At 36.1% G+C, this 19,404-nt stretch overlaps 1 protein-coding gene across 2 annotated transcripts in view; it reads right to left on the minus strand.

The window, feature by feature from the left end:
- Positions 1 to 337: 337 nt before the first annotated feature.
- The window catches only part of CBFA2T2 (CBFA2/RUNX1 partner transcriptional co-repressor 2), a 100,002-nt gene continuing 80,935 nt past the window's right edge, over positions 338 to 19,404 (minus strand). The window contains exons 3-11 of one of the 2 annotated variants that reach the window (XM_039344713.1): positions 18,725 to 18,966; positions 17,097 to 17,186; positions 15,311 to 15,492; positions 12,747 to 12,997; positions 11,381 to 11,466; positions 8,814 to 9,009; positions 6,207 to 6,278; positions 4,482 to 4,672; positions 338 to 3,571 (exon numbers count right to left, since the gene is read on the minus strand). In XM_039344713.1, the coding sequence (XP_039200647.1) occupies positions 3,281 to 3,571; positions 4,482 to 4,672; positions 6,207 to 6,278; positions 8,814 to 9,009; positions 11,381 to 11,466; positions 12,747 to 12,997; positions 15,311 to 15,492; positions 17,097 to 17,186; positions 18,725 to 18,966 (1,601 nt within the window). In that variant the 3' untranslated portion in view covers positions 338 to 3,280. The remainder of the gene's footprint in view (positions 3,572 to 4,481; positions 4,673 to 6,206; positions 6,279 to 8,813; positions 9,010 to 11,380; positions 11,467 to 12,746; positions 12,998 to 15,310; positions 15,493 to 17,096; positions 17,187 to 18,724; positions 18,967 to 19,404) is intronic. The other variant, XM_039344714.1, reaches the window with a different exon arrangement.

Genomic DNA, 19,404 nt, shown 5'->3' on the forward strand with positions numbered 1-19,404 from the left:
CGAACCAGTGACTGGATTCACACAACATGCCATCCAAAACCAAGGCATAGCTCCTGCTTATGAAGTGCCACTGTAGTGTAGTAGTTAAGGTGTTGGAATAATATCAGAGGGACTCAAGTTCAAATCTAGCTTCAACAATGGAAGTTGACTGAGATGTTAGACCATTCTCTGCTCAAACTCCTTACAGGATGCTTACGAGGATGAAACAAAATAAGACCCTCATGTAAGTTATCTTGATTTCCTAGAGAAAAAGTGGGATAGAATTTAAATAATATTAATAATGTGTCAATCCAGCCTTTAGCTGAAATTATATTCTATAAAGCAAGGTAAGTCAAAGTATTATAAGGTGAACATAGTCTTTATTGACTACTATGAGTAGAACAAACTAAATACATCTGTAACAGTTTGGGTTCTTTTATACAGTATATTAAATAAGTTATGCACATGAAATTGGTAACAAAAATTCCTAATATAGAATCAATGACAAAAATATATAGAAAACAAGATCCATAAAGTATTCCCATAGTAGCATTTCATATCTTTCATTTCCATTTTCAAAAATCATTTTAAAATTATGACTGGTAATATGTAACCTGTGTACATTGATGTATTTTTCACTTAATACACATCAATCTATTGTAGTTGCATGTTAAATTATGGAAGACAGTCTGTTTACATATACTCTTAGAATGCCAATGAACGTTTTTTCACACACACATATAATCTTTCTCTCTCTCAGACGAACACACATTCATACTTTTCTTTGGAACTGATCTTGTATCATTCTGTTCTATGGAGAAAATTAGGTGGCAATCAGTTTTGGAACAAGTAAATAATGTTAGCACCACAGCTTTAATTCATATTTTCACATTCACTGAAAAATCTTGGGAACAGTTCAAACTTGATAGTTCCTTGGAATACTACAAACCTTTTCTTAAAATGAACTCTAAAAATGTATTTATGAACATGTATGAAATCATGACCTTGGATTTTGATTTTTCTTAAACAGCATGAATTTTAAAAAAACCATCTTTGGTAAATCATCACTAAAGGATGAGTTCCAGGTATAAATCAAATATTTTTCTCCAAGCAATGCATATGCATATGCATTCATGGAAATATGCAACACAGGAATTTGCAAAACAAAAACAAGCAAGCACCAAATAATACTTTAGAGTATCTAATATACCCTAAAAATTATTTTGCTACAATGGATTAGCTCAGACATAACATCAAACCATGAGATTTTGGCATCATATGAATAAAGCCTTTACTTATATATAAATGCCTTCTTCCTCTGTACTGTATATTAATTCCCTCAATTTAATATTAAGACACACTACTATATCTGAGTAAGGCAAAACAGATGTTTGTGGTAAACCACAAATAGCGGATTAGAAGTCAGAGTACTGGATTTTCATAAACATGAATCTGAATAAATTCTGATAACTTTTCAAATATAAAAGCCTTTCTATGAAGCCACTCCTCTGAGATTCGAACTAGATGCATAAATATATCTCTCAAGTTTCTGATGTTAGTGTTGGCAAAAAGCAACTATGTATATTAGAGGTAATTGTAAGAGAATAACTCTTTTCAACCATCCCCATATTGAGTCGTTTACTCGGAATTTGCATCTTAAAGCTAACAAAACTTGCTTTCCATCTGTGTTGTGATTTGCCTACTCTCCGCTGATCTCGATCTATTTGAATAAAGATCAACCTGGCATGTTTAAGATGGAAAAATCACAAAAAATCCTTCTTAAATGCAGCAAAAGAACTAGATACATTATAAAGACACAGTGGATAGATCTTGGAAACTTGGAACCTACAGAATTCATGAAGTATCTTGGAAAGATTCCATAATACTTTAATACATGAAATTCTTCAATAGAATCAATAATTTTAGTTTGCTCACAGAAAAAGAGAATTAAATTCATTAGCCTTGGCTGTTCATGAATGTTATTAAATGATATGAATCTTCTATAATTTTACTAACATCTTCTGAGAGAATAAATTTAATTTCTCCAACACAACACCCTCCATAGGTATTTGATTTCAAGTCCATAAATCCCATAGACAATTATGTCAATCTAATCTGGGGAAATATGAAAACTGAAAATCAATGTACCTAGAGGATACCTGAACATGAAAGCCTGGATATAGGATATAACTGTTTGAGTCATGTGTGGTATGTGGCAGTTAATTTATTCACTAATGCACCTTTAAAACAAAATATATAAAATCATCAACATTTATGCAGAGAAGAATGTGTGACAGAGTTGGGATGATAAAATAAACAATCAGTTAAATGATCCAATAAGATGTTCTGGAAAAATTTTAGATAGAACATTTTAATCCCTCCAACCAATTCATATGTATTCTGCTTTGTATCCATAAGTTCCCAAAATTGGTAAGTGAAAAACTAATGAGTTGAACAAGTTTTGGATCTTCCTTTTAAAGCACAAGTACAGCATCTTTCGGTCATGTGTCCCTTTCAGGAATGATGGAAAACATGAAAATGAAAACAAAAAAATCTTCAATGCTAGAGTATGAAAGGTAAAAATAACAGGCTGCTTATATTATATTTTATTTACATAGTTTTGCCTGATAAAGAAATGGTCCACTTATTCTGTCACAATATGTAAAAAGCCTAGAGGTACTCAAACAGCAATGGGTGATGGTAGTGGAAACTTAATTGTTCAGATTATACAGAGGAAGAATGGATATATTAGATGGAGAGAAAAGGCTTTCCAAGCAGCTTTGCTTCATGATAAATAGAAGAACAACTTGATAGTTAGAAGCTTAAAATTATATCAATATAGAGCAGTGGTTCTCAACCTGTGGGTCGGGACCCCATTTGGGGTCGAACGACCATTTCATGGGGGTCACCAAACAAGGCTGTCTGCCATTTTTTCCCCTTTTTCTTTGGCTACGCCCCTGGCACCCAGTGATGTATCAGTGGTTGGGGGTCACCACAACATGGGGAACTGTATTATGGGGTCGCGGCATTAGAAAGGTTGAGAACCACTGATATAGAGTATCTTTTGAGAAAGTTCCATTAAAACAAATTCTGCATATTCCAGGAAACACTGAGATTATTCTGAGATCCCAAATTAGAAGGGCTAACACAGATTTCTAAAAATGTCACTGTACAAAGCCACCCTCCCCAACAAATAGCCTGAATTCCAAAGTGTGGGAATATAATTTTTTAATAATGTATTGAGGTTTCTGTTTTCCAAAGTACAAAATAACAAAAAACGTATTGAATGCAGAGTTCCCTTTTAGAGTGCATTTGTATCTACTGCTGTTACAGAAGCTGGAGTGGAGGATCGAGAAGTGGTTGCGGATGTTTTTTCCAGAGCTGGACTTGCTATTCCATCAACTACATTGAGGGTGGCTGCTGAAGACCGACTGGCTGATAACGACGCTGGCTTAACTTGGCTGTGCAGGCCTTGCCCACAGATTCGATGATGTCTCTCCCAATCTTTGTGCTGGCAGAAGGAGCCACAGTAACGAGCAATGTTACATCCACTGCATGTCTCACTGGCTTTGCGGCCACAATTCCAGCAGCTCTGGAAAACCAAAGAACAAACTTCTCCTTTAAGTATACTGACAAACAGTTTGAAGTTGGTTTATTATTTCAAGGAGAAAAAAGGCCTTGAGGGAGGTGGTATTAAGATAGTGCTTCAATACTGCTACAGTAGTAAGAAAATTCCTTATATAATCAAATTCAAATGTTGTCCAGAATAACATAGAATAGTTTGCCAAATTCTATCAAATGTCAACCTAACTATAATTATATTAGCTGTAACTGTCATATGATACATTCATAGATTTGTGAATTTATATTTCAGTGAAGGTGTTCATAGCAATTCCAACAATGTTTCTCCTTGGCACAAATTTAAGAAGAATAACTTAATTAGCAATCGTTAGTGAGCCATGTAACAGACTCAAATAACATATTTCTGAAGAGCACGTTTTCCTTTACCAGGTGGATTTTAACAATGATAAATTGTTAAATCATTCAGAGTGCAAAAAAAAAAAAAAAAAAAAAAAAGCTGCTGGAACAGTATTTATTTACACTGGCTTTGAGACTGTAATCTCCCCAACAAGGATTTATATTCCTTCCATTTTCCAGATAACTGCAAGGAATATAATTCTTTCCATTCTCCACCATTCAGTCAGAACTGAAAAAGCCACTTAGATGAGAAGTGAAATGTCTTCAAGAAAAAACAAAGAAAGTCCAATTGTCTTTTGAAAAAAGCACTTTTGGAACAACCATCACCTACATGACTGAGAATCCCCATAGATAACTGAGATTAATTTATAACATAAAAAGGAGTGATGAAATTCTAAAACAAACAAACAAACAAACAACCCCACCTCCCAAAACCAACATAAAGTCACTTCCATCTTTAAGGTGATGTCCAAGAGTTTCCCTATACCTTCCCAAAACACCAGGTATTTCTGCTTAGTCCTCACCTCTGTCGATTCTTCTTGCTCATTAATCACTAGGAAAGCATCTTCTGTAGCTTGGCGTTTGGCATCAGCAATGGTCTGCTCCATTCTAGCTCTTTCTGATGCAATCATTTCAAATGCCTTCTGCTCAGCCTCTGCTACTGCTTTTTGGACTTCAGACATAGCCTGGCGTTTGACTTCATTCACAGCTTCTTCTGAAAGAAAACAAAGGTTGTACATCAAACAGCTTCATGATGGAAAATAAAATATAATAATTGAAGAAGACACTTCCAATCAACTGTGTAATAAAACGCCAAAGTCACACATAACTTTAGTTTCCCCTGAAGTACTCCTGAACGTAATGATCACCTTCATTCTACTATTTAGAATGTTTGAGCTTTTTGGAAACTGAGGTGAAAACCTTTTACCACAGATTACTGGAAAATAAGTAAAACAGGGCAAGGAAGTTAAGCTCAGGGGGAAAAAATAACACAGTAGTAATTAATTGTTAATTAGTTCCAGGGGGCACAATGAATACAAAAAATGATGAGTACCAAACAAATTTTTCCATAAGGAATAATGTAGTGAGTCACAAGGCAACTGACCAACAAGTTCTAGCTTGTGTTGAGTAACAAACAAACCATGAGTACCGGGAAAATATTTACATGTCAAAATGCGTTAAATACCAAATGGGATGAGTTTTAAAGCAGTTGAATTCCAAGGTACCACTATAACCTCCTATTTGCAAGCATTCGTAGAATTATTGTGGTTTTACAGTTACTCATGGTAAACGGGCAGCTTTAAAAATGATAAGTGCTAACCCAATTGAACAGGAATTTGTTCTTTCTTTTGCAAAATAGCTGATAAATGGCTGGGTTGACCTGCAATCAATGGAAGCGTCGCTTTCCCAAATGAACAGAGTGCTCAAGGTGACAAGGGAGTGTACTTGGGAAATAGAGCAGTAAGAGACACCCTGAGACCATTTTGATCAAGAGTGGGGGATGCACAGAGGGCAATATCATCCAACAGAAACATTTGCTGGCCTGTTCTGAAGACAAGATAACTACTTATGGACTGTGTATCTTCGTTTCAACTGAGCTTTCTTTTATTTAAAGATTTAGTCATTAATTACATATACCTTTAGCTACCTTTCCCCAAAAGATAAAGGCAAACCAGTCATACATAGACATATTTTTTAATATCTGAATTAGTTGTGAAACTATTACTTATATAATTTAAAGCAAAGTTCCTCTAATTACTTGAAACATTTATTCATAGCTAGATACCTTACTGCCTGACAGAATGCTGCAAAGACATTTGCAGAAAGTGTTTAGAAAAATTATACCTTTAACATAAATCAAGAAATAAGATTCTGTGATTGTTATTTATGTCCTCTTTCCTTTGCCCCTTCAGGACAGGACCATTTCCTTTTCTGTTTGTTTCCTCACAATTCTGCTATGTCTTTTCTAAAACAGAGTGGATGTTGCCACTTCCATCAGTTTCCCAGAAAATCTCTAGTCTGAACATGCTAAGATGGATCTTGGACCTCATGCCAGCTTCTCAGAGCGGCTGCTTGCCTGTTTAGTTGTAATTCAGATCCACCTCAGCTATGTATTTGGAATTTTTGATTTACTGTGGCTCTCCAGGTAGTTTCTCTTTAGGTCAGTGATAGGAATTTGTGACTTTCCAGATGTTTCTAAACAAATTAACATCCCATAGCAATGTATTGAAACAAGCTTCCTTACTTACCAGCCTTTTTCCATATCTCTTCTGTGACATAACCAGCTGTTCCTGGCCTGCTACTGAACTCCCGCTGAGATTCTGCAAAAGGAACAATGGCAATAATATTAAGCATGGAAATGTAGCCCTGCCAAGGGCTACATTATATATATAGCAGGATGGGTTAATCGCTAAAACCAAAAAGAGATGTCTGCAATTAAAGAGTGTTCAACAATATCAAAATGATAGATGATCACTTTTAATTTTAAATTTAATTTAATTTAGATCACTGCATAATTTATTGCACAGCATATTTCATTTCCATATATAAATTCCACAATGTAATCTTTGCTAATGGTGTCTTGTATTTCAAAGAACCTTAGACAGCTTTATTTTAAAGTTGAAAAGTGAAATATTCACAAGGCTTCATACAGATTATATTCTCAATCTAAAATAATATGGTAATTAGATGTAAAATTTTGCATATTTTAAGTTGAAAACAATGCTTTTGTTTTACTCAGATATAGGCATACTTCATCTCTAATTTATCACCTGTTTCTTGTCTCTGGGATCCTGTATACTATAACAAGGTAGAATACAGGTACCTTATTGTCGACTTACAACTGTTCATTTAATGACAGTTCAAATTATATGAGCATTGAAAAAAGCGACGTATGATTGTTTTTCACACTTACAACCACTGAAGCATCTCCCTGGTCATGTGATCAAAATTCAGACACTTGGCAACTGATTCATATTTATGACAGCTGCAGTGTCCAAGGGTCATGTGAGCACCTTTTGCAACCTTCTGACAAGCAAAGTCAGTGTGGAAACCAGATTCACTTAACAATCATGCTATAACTTAACAATTGTGGCAAGAAAAGTCATAAATGAGACAAAACACACTTAACAACTGTTTCATTTAGCAAAAGAAATTTTGGGCTTAATTGTGGTTATAGTTGAGGACTACCTGTACAAACTTGAAAGTTCCAGCTTCAAAAATAGTGTAAAGTACAGAGAGCATTGTGAAATGTGTTTTTTGTCTGTAGCTCAAAATATTAGAATTCAACTCCTCTCAATCCTTATTAGCCAAAGTAGGAGAAATGGCATTTATTCAGAAACAACATACATTACCAAATGCTATGAGGACAATCAAGAAGGGTATTTGGCTCAGTGTTGTAGAAAGAATGGAATGGATTTTTAGTTCAGCAAAGCATTTTAAAAGTTCAATTAAACCTATACATTATGCTCAAGGACTGCACAGATGCTATTGAGAGAAAATCTGGCCTCCAGATTACCATTCATCAAATATAGAATGCATTCAATATGTATACTAATAGCAAACTCATTTCCTAAGTGTGGATTTTTACACAGTCAAAATGCTTCAATGCTCAGAGACATCCCCAAGCTTGCACTGACCAAACTCAACATTAGCAAAATTATGTCAAAGTACCGGCAGGATAAAAAGAAAAACATAGCAGAACTGGAACTGAAGCATCTTGAAAATTGTTACAGTTAATGGTTTGGAAACCTAAACAAAAGCCCAATACAAAACTTTATATTGCAAAGCCAGCTTGATTATTTATTTATTCAATGTATACCCTATCTTTCTGTATTCAAGGCAGGCAACAGAATTAACTGTCATTTTAAACAGGGAGGAAAAAAAATAGAATGTTCATTTTTATCATTGGAAAATTTACTCTGAATCTAAAGCCAAGAAGTAGCTTGGAATATGAAACACACATTATTATTTTTCTTTCCAATCTTGCTGCAACGTGCAAATTCAGGCACCAATATTTAAACTAAGTATTCATCTCAAAGAAATGGCCAGCTGGAAGCAATTCAGAGGGAAAAGGAGCTGCTTCCCATCACAACATCCTCTGAGACTAGCTGGTTCCCATCCTTGCTGTAACTTGTTTTTTAGATTATTAGCCTCTGGCACTGGTTATATGCAGGTCACCTTGAAAATCTTTTTGGATGAAGGTTGCATCCAAATGATGCACATTACAAACAAATAAGGTACCGTGTCCTTCCCAAAATATCAGGTAATATCCTTTCCAAATTCATTATGTTTTTGATTCTGAAGGGGGAGAAGATTTTTTTAAAAAAATTACGTCAGTTCTGGATTCAATTCCCAGGGCTAATTTCCATTTGAATTTGGGAAAGTGAAATTGAAGCCAAACTTTGTATCAATATCACCAATAGTAGTTGAGAGAGTAGAGCATTTCATTCTACTTCAGAATGTTGAAGAAGTTTAGAATAGTAATTGATTCATTATTTTTGCATTAAGTTTTGTTAACATTAGCTTGAGATCTGCTCTTTAATCTTAAGAGATAGAGTCCAACAAGGGAGCCTGAAGATACTTTACGTTGTTCTATATTTATTGGTAACAGTGCACTCTTTAAATGTGCTTAAGCTTACAGATGGAGCACTGTAAAGCAATTCAAACTATTTTTCCTCATTCTTCTTTTATTCAGACAAAAATCTAGATCAGTGTTTCTCAACCTTGGCAACTATAAGTCACACGGACGTCAGCTCTCAGAATTCCCCAGCTTAAAATTGCCAAGGTTGAGAAATATTGATCTAGAGTATACTAGTACAAAGCCACTGCCTTAAATTCAGGACGTCAGTGCCTACCACTGCTGATTGAGTCTGAGCTCCCAGGACTATGTTGCCGCATAGTTGAATCGCTCCCTCCTTTCCGTGACTCGGTGGGCTCACTGCATCGCCTTTTCCAGTAATTGAGCTCTTCCCTGTCAGCTTCTTGACAACGGCGGAGGACAGCCATGGAACGCCTGGTCTTCTCTACCATTTCCATAATACAATTCAATGCCTTCAACAGGGAAAAGAATAGCACATTTTGATACATGTGGGTTTCACAAAAGGACAGTAAGCAGAGTTTTCCTGCACTGTTGCTTATGTAAGAGTTTTGGTTATACTTTCCTGTAACAGATTTATCCTGCAGAAACAGATTCTGGAATACATGATGAGCTACTTCCCAATAATTAATTTAGTCTGTATAAAAATAAATGGTGTTAAAAATTAGGATCTTCTCTATAAAACAGATATTATACAGGAGCTTTTGAAATATAGGCGAAATGATATCAATCAATCAGAATAGAGCTCGTCCAATCCCCTGCTCAAGCAGGAGCCCCTATACAACTTGAGACATTAAGTGGCTGTCCACTTCTTTAAGGCTTCTTAAAAACCTCCAGTGATGAAGCACCCATAACTCTTGAAGGCAAGCTGTTCCACTAGTTAATTGTTCCCACTGTTAGGAAGTTTCTCCTTAATTCCAGGTTGCTTCTCTCCTTGATTAGTTTCCATCTATTGTTTCTTGTCTTGCCTTCTGGGGCTTTGGAAAATAAGTTAACCTTCCTCTTCTTTCTGGCAGCCCCTCAAATACTGAATACTGCTATCATGTCACCTCTAGTCCTTCTTTTCTCTAGACTAGCCATACCCAGTTCCTGCAACCGTTCTTCATGTTTATTTATTTATTTATTTTTAAAATTTATAAGCCGCCCCACTCCCGGAGGACTCTGGGCGGCTAACAATAAAAACACATAAAACATAACAAAACGAACAGCACAAGAACAGTCATCCAGGGGTCAGATTTTATAAACCCTAGGCCTGCCAGAAAAGCCAGGTCTTAACTTGTTTTAGTCTCCAGGCCGTTAATCATCCTATTGCTCTTTTTTGCACTTTTTCCTGTGTTTCAACATATTTTTGTAGTGTAGTGTCCAACACTGGATGCAGCATTCTATCTAGGTGTGTTCTAACCAAGGTTTTAAAAAGCAGTACTAATACTTCACATAATTTTCATTCTATGCCTCTGTTCATACAATGAAGGATTATATTAGCTTTTTTGGCTGCTGCCATATACTGCTGGTTCATATTTAAGTGATCGTCCACTAGCACTTCAAGGTCTCTCTTAGAGTTATTCTTTTTGAGTCAGGTTTTGCCTAATCTGTATTTGTACCTTTGGTTTTTCCTGCCTAAGTGTAAAACCTTGCTTTTCTCCACATTAAACGTCATTTTATTGGATAGGGCCCATTGTTCAATTTTGGCAAGATCTTTTTGGATCCCAAGTTGTCTTCTGGGGTATTGGCTATTTCTGCCAGCTTAGTGTCATCTGCAAATTTGATGATTTCACCTTCTATTCCCTCATCTAATATTAATATCTAGGACAGTGTTTCTTAAACTTTTTTCTGTCAGGACTCCTTCCTACCCATTAAAAATTATGGATGACCTAAAATGATGTTTCGTTTTATGGATTATATTCACTGATATTTACCATATTAAAAATTAAAATTTCTGTATTTGCTGCCAAATGATGATGATAATGTTGCAAGGGACCTCACTTCTGTTTGTTTGATGGGATTTTACAATTGTATTATTTTTCCATTTAAGCTGGCTAATAATTTTCATTCTGCAGACCCAAGGGGGTCTTGGGGGACCCCCAGAAATCCTACACTTTAAGAAAACACCGATTTAGGAATTCTAGCAGGTGGATTTTAATTCAAATTGTTAAGAGGAAAAGCTGTTCCCTATTGAGTGGTTTCAGGTCTAACCACTTGTTTGAAAAGCAATATGGGGTTGTTTTCCTCTATTAACATCATTCCCTATAGAAAACAGTATGCAAACTTTGCAAAGAAAAGCACACATATCAAGCATATAAAGTCAAATAAATTATACATTGAATCCACTACACTATTTAACTGGCAGTGGCCCTCCCAGGATTTCAGAAGGCATGTGAATGTGTCCCCCTCCCGCATACACACAACTAATCAGCATGCAGGAGTCAGACTTGGAATCATGTATATGTGCCACACGTGCTCTAATAGTAAATTAAATCCTCTCTAGACTAAACAATCACCTAATCATTCAAACATGTATTTGGCTGTGTGCATACGCATATTGCCATAACTCAAAGATACAACACATGCTTTGTATATCAAGAATCCAGATTTAATTCCAAATAAAAAAGTCAAGTAGAAAGTGACAAGGTGGACCTCCGCCCAAGATGCTAAAGAGCCGCTGCAAGAATTTAATCAGGTTACATGGACAAACAACCCGAGTTATTATAAAATTGATTCCTACGTACATCATTTTGATTTAATAGAATGTTATGAAGTCCATGCTTAGAAGAGCAGAAGGAGAGTCATATTTGTACATATTATTTTATTTTTATCCCAGGCTCTTACATGATCCAGATGCTTCCATTCATCAGCCCATTCCCTCTCTGTTAGGCGATGATCCACCAATTCATCCTGGTAACCTCCATTTAATCCTGTTATGAAATGTAAGGAAATACTACAATCTGAAAATTGTACAGTCTAGAATCCTGACAGTGTGATACAAAAGGAGGAAGAGATAAAAGGGATTATTCTATCAACACATATTAATATTTACAATGCATAAATACATATTGGATTTACAAAGCTTCAGGCATCTATAAGATCAGTAATAGTGAGCAAATGATTAAAAAAAAACTTTTGCTATCAAATAACAGAAATTTCCATATGATATTTAGTTCTTCATCCTGAGATGCTTAGCCTCTGCTAAAACTTGTCAAATTTATACCTTATATTAGAATAGGAATAACAGAACAATAGAATAACACAGTTGGATGGGATCTTGAAGATCTTCTAGTCTAACCCTTGCTCAGGCAAGAAGCCCTATACCATTTCAGACAAATGGCTGTCCAGTCTCTTCTTTAAAACTTCCAATGTTGGAGCATTCACAACTTCTGGAGGCAGGTTGTTCCACTGATTAATTGTTCTAACTGTTAGAAAATTTCTCCTTAGTTCTAGGTTGCTTCTCTCCTTGATTAGTTTCCATCCTTTGCTTCTTGTCCTGCCTTCAGGTGCTTTGGAGAATAGGTTGACCCCCTCTTCTTTGCGGCAGCCCCTTAGATATTGGAACACTACTATGATGTCACTCCTAGTCCTTCTTTTCATTAAACTAGACATACCCAATTCCAGCAACCATTTTTATATGTTTTAACCTCCAATCCTATAATAATCTTTTCTGCTCTTCTCTGTACTCTCTCTAGAGCAGTGGTTCTCAACCTGTGAGTCGGGACCCCATTTGGGGTCAAACGACCATTTCACGGGGGTCGCCAAACAACGCAGTCCGCCATTTTTTTTCCCTTTTCCTTAGCTGTGCTACTCCCTTTTATTCTACTGGCTTTTGAAAGCCAATAGAATAGATTCTCTTGAATAGAGTCTAATTCTATTGGCTTTCAAAAGCCAATAGGAATTGTCCAGGCTGTCTCTGCCCTGCTGAGCCCGCCAAAAGCCCCAGTCTGCAAACGGTGCTGCAGCAGTTGAGTAGTCCTCGATTTACGACCGGTTGAGTAGTCCTCGACTTACGACCGGTTGGGGGTCGTGGCATTAAAAAGGTTGAGAACCACTGTTCTAGAGTCTCAACATCTTTTTTATATCATGGCAATCAAAACAAAACTCCAAGTGTGGTCTAACCAAGGTATTACAAAACTGCATTTGGATTGGAAATACAGTACATTGGAAAATATAGGCATCTCTGTCTTGCTGGACAAAATCTCATTACCTATACTATGTCTTTCTCGCAAATCCCTGTGTTCCAGCATCTTGCTTGCATCTCTATACAAATGGGATGTTGCAATGTCTTCTAAGGTATAATGCTGGAGTGGAGGAGGTGTAGGATGAAATTGCCCAGCTGGGTTAATAATAGGCAGCATGAGGGATGGACTGTGTCGAGGTGCTGGGCTAATGGTGCAAACTCTTTTGGCAGGAGGCTCTGAAGGGATCGATTCTCTCTCAAAGTTATTCTCTTCCCTTCTGTAAGCAAGACAAGAAAGAAAGATGTCCATTAGCATCCAGGGAATTATTACATTATTCTGTGCATTTGGAGAGGTTCATATATTGCCCATGACGCAAGTAAGAAAACTAGTAACAAGGCACAAACTCAGTAAAAGAAGAAAAATAGAAAGTTCCCATATATTGATGACATACAAAAATATGACATCCACTATTTGTATGACATACAAATAGTGTTTTTCATACTTGGCTACTTTAAGATGTGTGGACTTCATTATGCTGGTTGAGGAATTCTGGGAGTTGATGTTCCCACATGATAAAGTGGCCAAGTTTGAAAAACAATGCCCTAATAGTATCATGATAGCATACAGACAATAATAATCAATTGTGTTCAGCATTTCCAATCATTCTGAAGGTGTGTAAAGCCAACACAAAATATAATTACTACATTTTTATGTAATTTCTTGTTGGAATCAGGAGGGTGGTAAATTATGAGGTACCCTTTTCTTTCATCTTGCAGAATTGAATTCAGTTCCCACAGAGTATTTGCCGATTGCCAGCATTTGTTTTTCTAAAATCACCTGAATAGCCTCTTCATTATTACCCATGCAAAGATAAAAAGTGCTAAATGCGGGGCAGGCGGGGGGGGGGGATAAAAAAACTCTTCCTATTAAACAACTTTTCTGAAGACTTATCTGAAAAAGAAGATGTGCAAAGCTCCCCCATATTACTACAAAGCCTCTTTTGTTGTGTCTGATATGCCCAATCCCTTCCAAGCACTGGTAAAAACGGGGAGTTGAAAAAAAAGTCCAAAGGGACAGTAATTAAAAATTTTATTAATCATTTTTCAACATGTTTCAGATAAGACAGACTTTTCAAAAGCGTAATACAGAACAAAATATATCACAGAATCATAGGGCTGGAAAGGACCTTGGAGGACCTCTAGTTCAACCGCCTACACTAGGCAGGAATCCTTATGCTATTCTGGACAAATAGTTGTTCATCTTTTTCTGAAAACCATCAGCGATGGAGAACCCACAACTCTGGAAGGGAAGCTACTTCAATAACTAATTGTTCTCACTATCAGAAAGTTTCTCCTTAATTCCAAGTCGGATCTCTCTCTGATTAGCTTCTACCCATTGCTCCTTGTCCTATGCTCAGATGTTTTGGAGAATAGACCCCCTCTTCCCTGTGAAAGCCCTCCAAGTATTGAAAGATGGCTATCATGTCACCCCTGAACCTTCTCTTCATTAGCCTAAATATACCAGACTTCTTATAATCTCTGTTGCTCTTCTCTGCACATTTTCTAGACACATGATACATCTACTTTGTATCATGGTGACCAGAACTGGATAAAATATTCCTAGTGTGGTTTGACTAGTGCAGTATACTATGAGATGGCTGTTTATAACAAATGGGTCAAAATTATCTACTCGGTGCTATTTGGTTACAATGACTAACAATGAAAAAAGTTAACATAATACTTAACATATATTTCTTGTACTGGTATTTCAAAAATTCCCCCCTCCAAAAAAAAGAACATACAGTCTCAGGAAAATACTAACACATATTCATACTATTCAACAATTAAAGTGAAACACTAAAATAGACACATTTGCCCACCGATTAAATCAATTAAAATAAATTGGTTTAATTGTAGTAATCTAAAATTGATGTTTTGGTTTTATAAAACTGTATATAGAAATCTATGTTTATACTGATGAAAAATCCTCTTGCCAGAGCAGATAAAATGCCTTTATGTTTCATGTCCTCCAGACAATATGGTGTCTTGTAGATAAAGTCATTTCCATAATCTACCGGTAGCTAAAAAGCTGCCTATCCAAAACATGTTGGGCCTGATAAACTTTTTCCTCACTACTACCTGGATTTTTCGGTCTCTTATTTTTTTTTTTTCAATGGGTTTCAGTGCATGTCTTCTGCATACATATTCATTTCCATTCTTCCCATCTTATAAATCCTATTGTCTCATTGGGACATTTGGTTTATATCCAGATCTTAATTCCAACTCTTACTAAGCTTTAAGCATTTTTTTTCCCTTCCCATTGTTTTTCCTATCTCACTACTTCCTTTTTCTGGAAAAAAGATAACAGAAAAGGATAGAGAATAGTTAGTCTGAGTCCCTTTCAGGCTAGTAGTGGACTTCTAAACATACAGTTACAAGCTTTAAGAGAAAACATAGAGCAAACTTCTCAAAGAAGGCATGAGGACTATTTATTTGTTTATTTTTATAACCACTCATCTCATCTCAACAAATGTCTCTGTATACCTCTATATCTCCAGTGGCAGATTTCTGACTTATTTGAACCCTCTTACCTGTCTGGACTGTGCCTCTTTCCATTTCCATTTACTTCCATTAGCAATTCTGAAGAGTCAGCAGGGGATGCTGTGTTTGTATTCAGCAGAATATGCTCATGTTGGGCCAAATACTGAGAAGGGGTTTGCTTGGCTGCTCTAGCACAGTGCAACAATTCCCTCTGGAGGAGAGGAAGGTTGGCCTATAAAACAATGGTACAGTTAGATTCTGAAGCTATGGAGAAGTTGATGTTACTCTTTAGGTAAAGCAGCAAGTCAAGTGTTTGAAACAGAGGTTCTCGGAATACAAATAACATTCAGCTATAAATGGACTACTATGACAAAATAACATGACTCCATTAGCATAGATAACCACTTGTCATCAACTGAGTGATAATTAGCAGTCGTCCTGTTCTAGACATCACCATTTTGAAGAAAGAGGCTAAACCTCATATAGCTCAATGGAAAAATAAACAAGGTATTCTGTCCCTTGGAGAAGATGAAAAAATAGGCTCCAATGAACAACCTTATCAGATAGAAGAAAAGTCTGAATTTTAAGTTTGTTTTCCTTTTCTGCTTTCCTTAAAGGAGAAATATGCAGAAGAGTTATATGTTCAGCCATAAGAAGTGAGAACAATGCTGAAAGAAGTAAGGAACCAGGCCCCAAATTGGTATTGAGCATGCAATAATATTCCATATTCCAATATATAGGAAGCATCTGTACATTGGGAAAAAAGGAAAACCTATGCATTACCACTCCTTAACCTAAATAAAAAAGTGACATCAGGTGAAATATTGTAGGCAAAAAGTAGATACATACTAACAAACTTTCACAACTATCAGTTGCTATTGCACATGTTTCTCTCATTTATTTATAAAGCTCAATGATTTAATGAAACTAATTATTTTATCCTTATATTAGGGATCTAGAAGAAACTGACTTTTTATATTTTCTATTGAATCTTTCTGGGGATGTGGCAATTCTCACTTTTTTCATTAACTATCAGTTTTTTAAAATATAAACCTTTATTCAATCTCTGCAAATGCTTCCTCTATAACACTAGTTTTTTTTATAACACATTAGAAGGTTATTATTTAGAGTAGTCTAACACATTTAGTTTACAGCTTCTACTGTAATCTTCCTGTCAGTGATTTTGACTAAGCTGAACAGAATCTGGCTCAGAGCAAAAAGCACTTTCCTATCATTTTAGCAATGGCTATCCAGAGGACATTTTCTTTCTTTCTTTTTTTGTTACATAAAATTGTGGCCAAACAGAACTATTCGTTTTATTATCTCTGCAATTTTAAATCTTCTCAAATCAAGCAACAACAAATCTTAGGGGAACACTTATTAAGTCATAATAAAATATATAATACATATAGTAATATAAATTATTTAGCTTATGTTTTGATTTGCTATAAAAAATCAGATCTCATAAACATTTTCCTTTTTACTTGTTAAAACAAATTCTCTTGAAGTCAGTAAGGTCAAATGTGTGTGTGAGTATGTGTGAGAGAGAGAGTGTGAGAGAGAGAGAGTCAGAGAGACAGAGACAGAGGGGAGAGAGAGAGAGAAAGAGAGAGAGGGAGGGAGGGAGAGAGAGAGAGAGAGAGAGAGAGTGAGAGATTGAAATCTGTGTATTCCACAAGTATAGTGCAAGCTACTGCTGTACATTAACATCCTTTGGGAGATTATTATTATTATTATTATTATTATTAATAATAATAATAATAATGTCAGAAGGGACCTTGGAGGTCATCTAGTCTAATGTCTCATGAAATCTTACCAACAGGGTACAATAATTACCTTTAAGAATGGAATTACAAATGGACGCAAAGGGAAATTAGTAGCTTCCTGAAGCTTGCAATGAAATTCTTCTATTGTCACTGTTGAATTCTGCAAAAAGAAAGTAATCAGAATTAAATAACTCTGTTCATCAAAACATCACATGACCATAATAGACTTATGACCTCACTCCTGCTGCAGTCATTAAACAAAACATCATATGATCTTGACTTGCAATTATACTGCCAACTTCTCCATTCACTCTGCTTGATGGAAGCCAACTGTAAAGCAAGTAAATAGTGATCACCTGGAACGCTATGATGGTTGTAAGTGCCCATCATCCTTGAAGTGCCCCAATCCTGATCAGATGACTGCAGGGATGCTGTAACAGTCATAAATGCTAGGACCACTCATAAAGTTGCCTTTCCAATGGTAATGTCAAACGATTGCTACGCGGAAAAGTTGTTAAACGAGATCTATCTATAGTCCCCATGTATTTAAATCCATGTATTTAAATTTATTTTCCTGAACCTATATTTGCATGAGAAGCTGGCTTTACATATTCCATGGAAGAACTAGCAATCTTTATCATCCCATCATTGTTAAGTAACAAAACATTTTCATCTGAAAATACAAATTATACTTAAAGTCAGGATTTTTTTAAAAATCATCTGACTTTGGGTAAAAAGTAGAAACTAAAGACAGAATCACAAGGCTGCCAAGTAAATTATGGGGATCTAGACCAACTTACTTCTCAAAATTAGATACAACCATACTATTTCCTGACAAATGGATAAGTCTGACCTCTGCCTTTAATACTTCCTACAAAGGGAAACTTCCTATTCTGCAACCTTAATAAAAAAAATATCATTAAAAAAAAACACCTTATCCTAATGCTTAACTAAAATCTGCTACTTTGCAATTTCTAAACCTGCCCTCTGAAGTATCAGAGAATAAAGCAAATCTGTTCCATTTTCATCTTTTAGATTTTTTTTAACTATCGAATTTGTCCTTTATCTTCTCTCTTACAGGCTGAATATACTTTGCTCTTTCTATAATTCTCATAAGTCTTGTTTTCCAGTTTACTCTCATTCCATTACAATTTTCTAGACATACTGCAATTTGTTAATGTCTATCTTTAAACATGACACCTGAACTATGATTAGTTACAGTGATTTGGATTACTGGGGTCCAAATGCAAGAGTCTATCAGCACAATACAGATCTGGACATTATGATTTTATGAATGCAAGCCAAGAGTCATTAGTATTTTTTAGCAATCGGATCCTCCTGCTGGCACTATATTGCTGCAAACCCAGGTTTCACCATGCTCTAAATGATTAACAGCAGTTATTGGAAACCGAACATCTCAAAATTGCAAAGATAAATAATAGAGCAGAGTTGGTAATATAAATAAACAACAGTAATTTCCTACCAACCCTAATGCCATAATCTAGTGTTTGACAACCTCAACTACTTTAAGATGTGTGGACTTCAACTCCCAGAATTCCCAGTTAGCCTGCTGGCTAACAATTCTGGGAGTTGCAGTCTCTCCATGTTAAAGTAGCTGAGGTTGACAAACACGGTCATAACCAAATGTAAATCCACTGTTCCTGCAGTTTTGGCTGACTTTGGTGTTTTAATACTCACCACTAATGCCAAAACAAGAGTCCGGACCTTTTCTCCAATTTCTGGTGAAATATCATTGCCAAACTGCTGAAGGGTGGTAAGAAAGCGTTTCAGTTTGCTCAGCTGACGAGCCCCACAGGTAGCTGGGAGCTGTTGATTCGTCAGTGAAGATGAGGAAGACGATGCAGGACCATTGCTGAACCTCTGGGGGGGTGAAGGAGCTCCATTCAAAGTAGGGGGAGAATGATTCATCCCATTAGATACTACAGTGAGGAAATGAAGATGTACAATGAAGAAGAAATATGCTATATTCACCAATGAGCTGCAAAAAGCTTCTGAAATGGTGAGACTAATGTATTGTAAGGAAGACAATCTGCAAGTCACGTTTAACATTTTTACATAAACCTTTTAGATGGGATACTTAGCACAATAGTGGTAGGAACATATGAAATTCCAGGATTTAGAATTCTAGATCTCTAGTTACAAATTAACCCAATGCCGAAAAATTGTTTTTCCTAAGTTCCTGGACAATACCAAGTACAGGCAGTCCTCGTTCAGCAATCATTCAAAATTGTAACAGTTTCTCTGGCCAAATTTAAGGCTACTGTAATACCCTTACAGTGATGTGATGAAAATTTGGGTGCTTGTCAGTCCAATTCTGCCCTTATGACCGCAGGGGTGCTGCAACACCCCACCCACCT

Source organism: Crotalus tigris, unplaced genomic scaffold, assembly GCF_016545835.1.
Source record: "Crotalus tigris isolate CLP2741 ecotype Arizona unplaced genomic scaffold, ASM1654583v1 scf7180000017935.1779662, whole genome shotgun sequence".
Classification (NCBI taxonomy): Eukaryota; Metazoa; Chordata; class Lepidosauria; order Squamata; family Viperidae; genus Crotalus; species Crotalus tigris.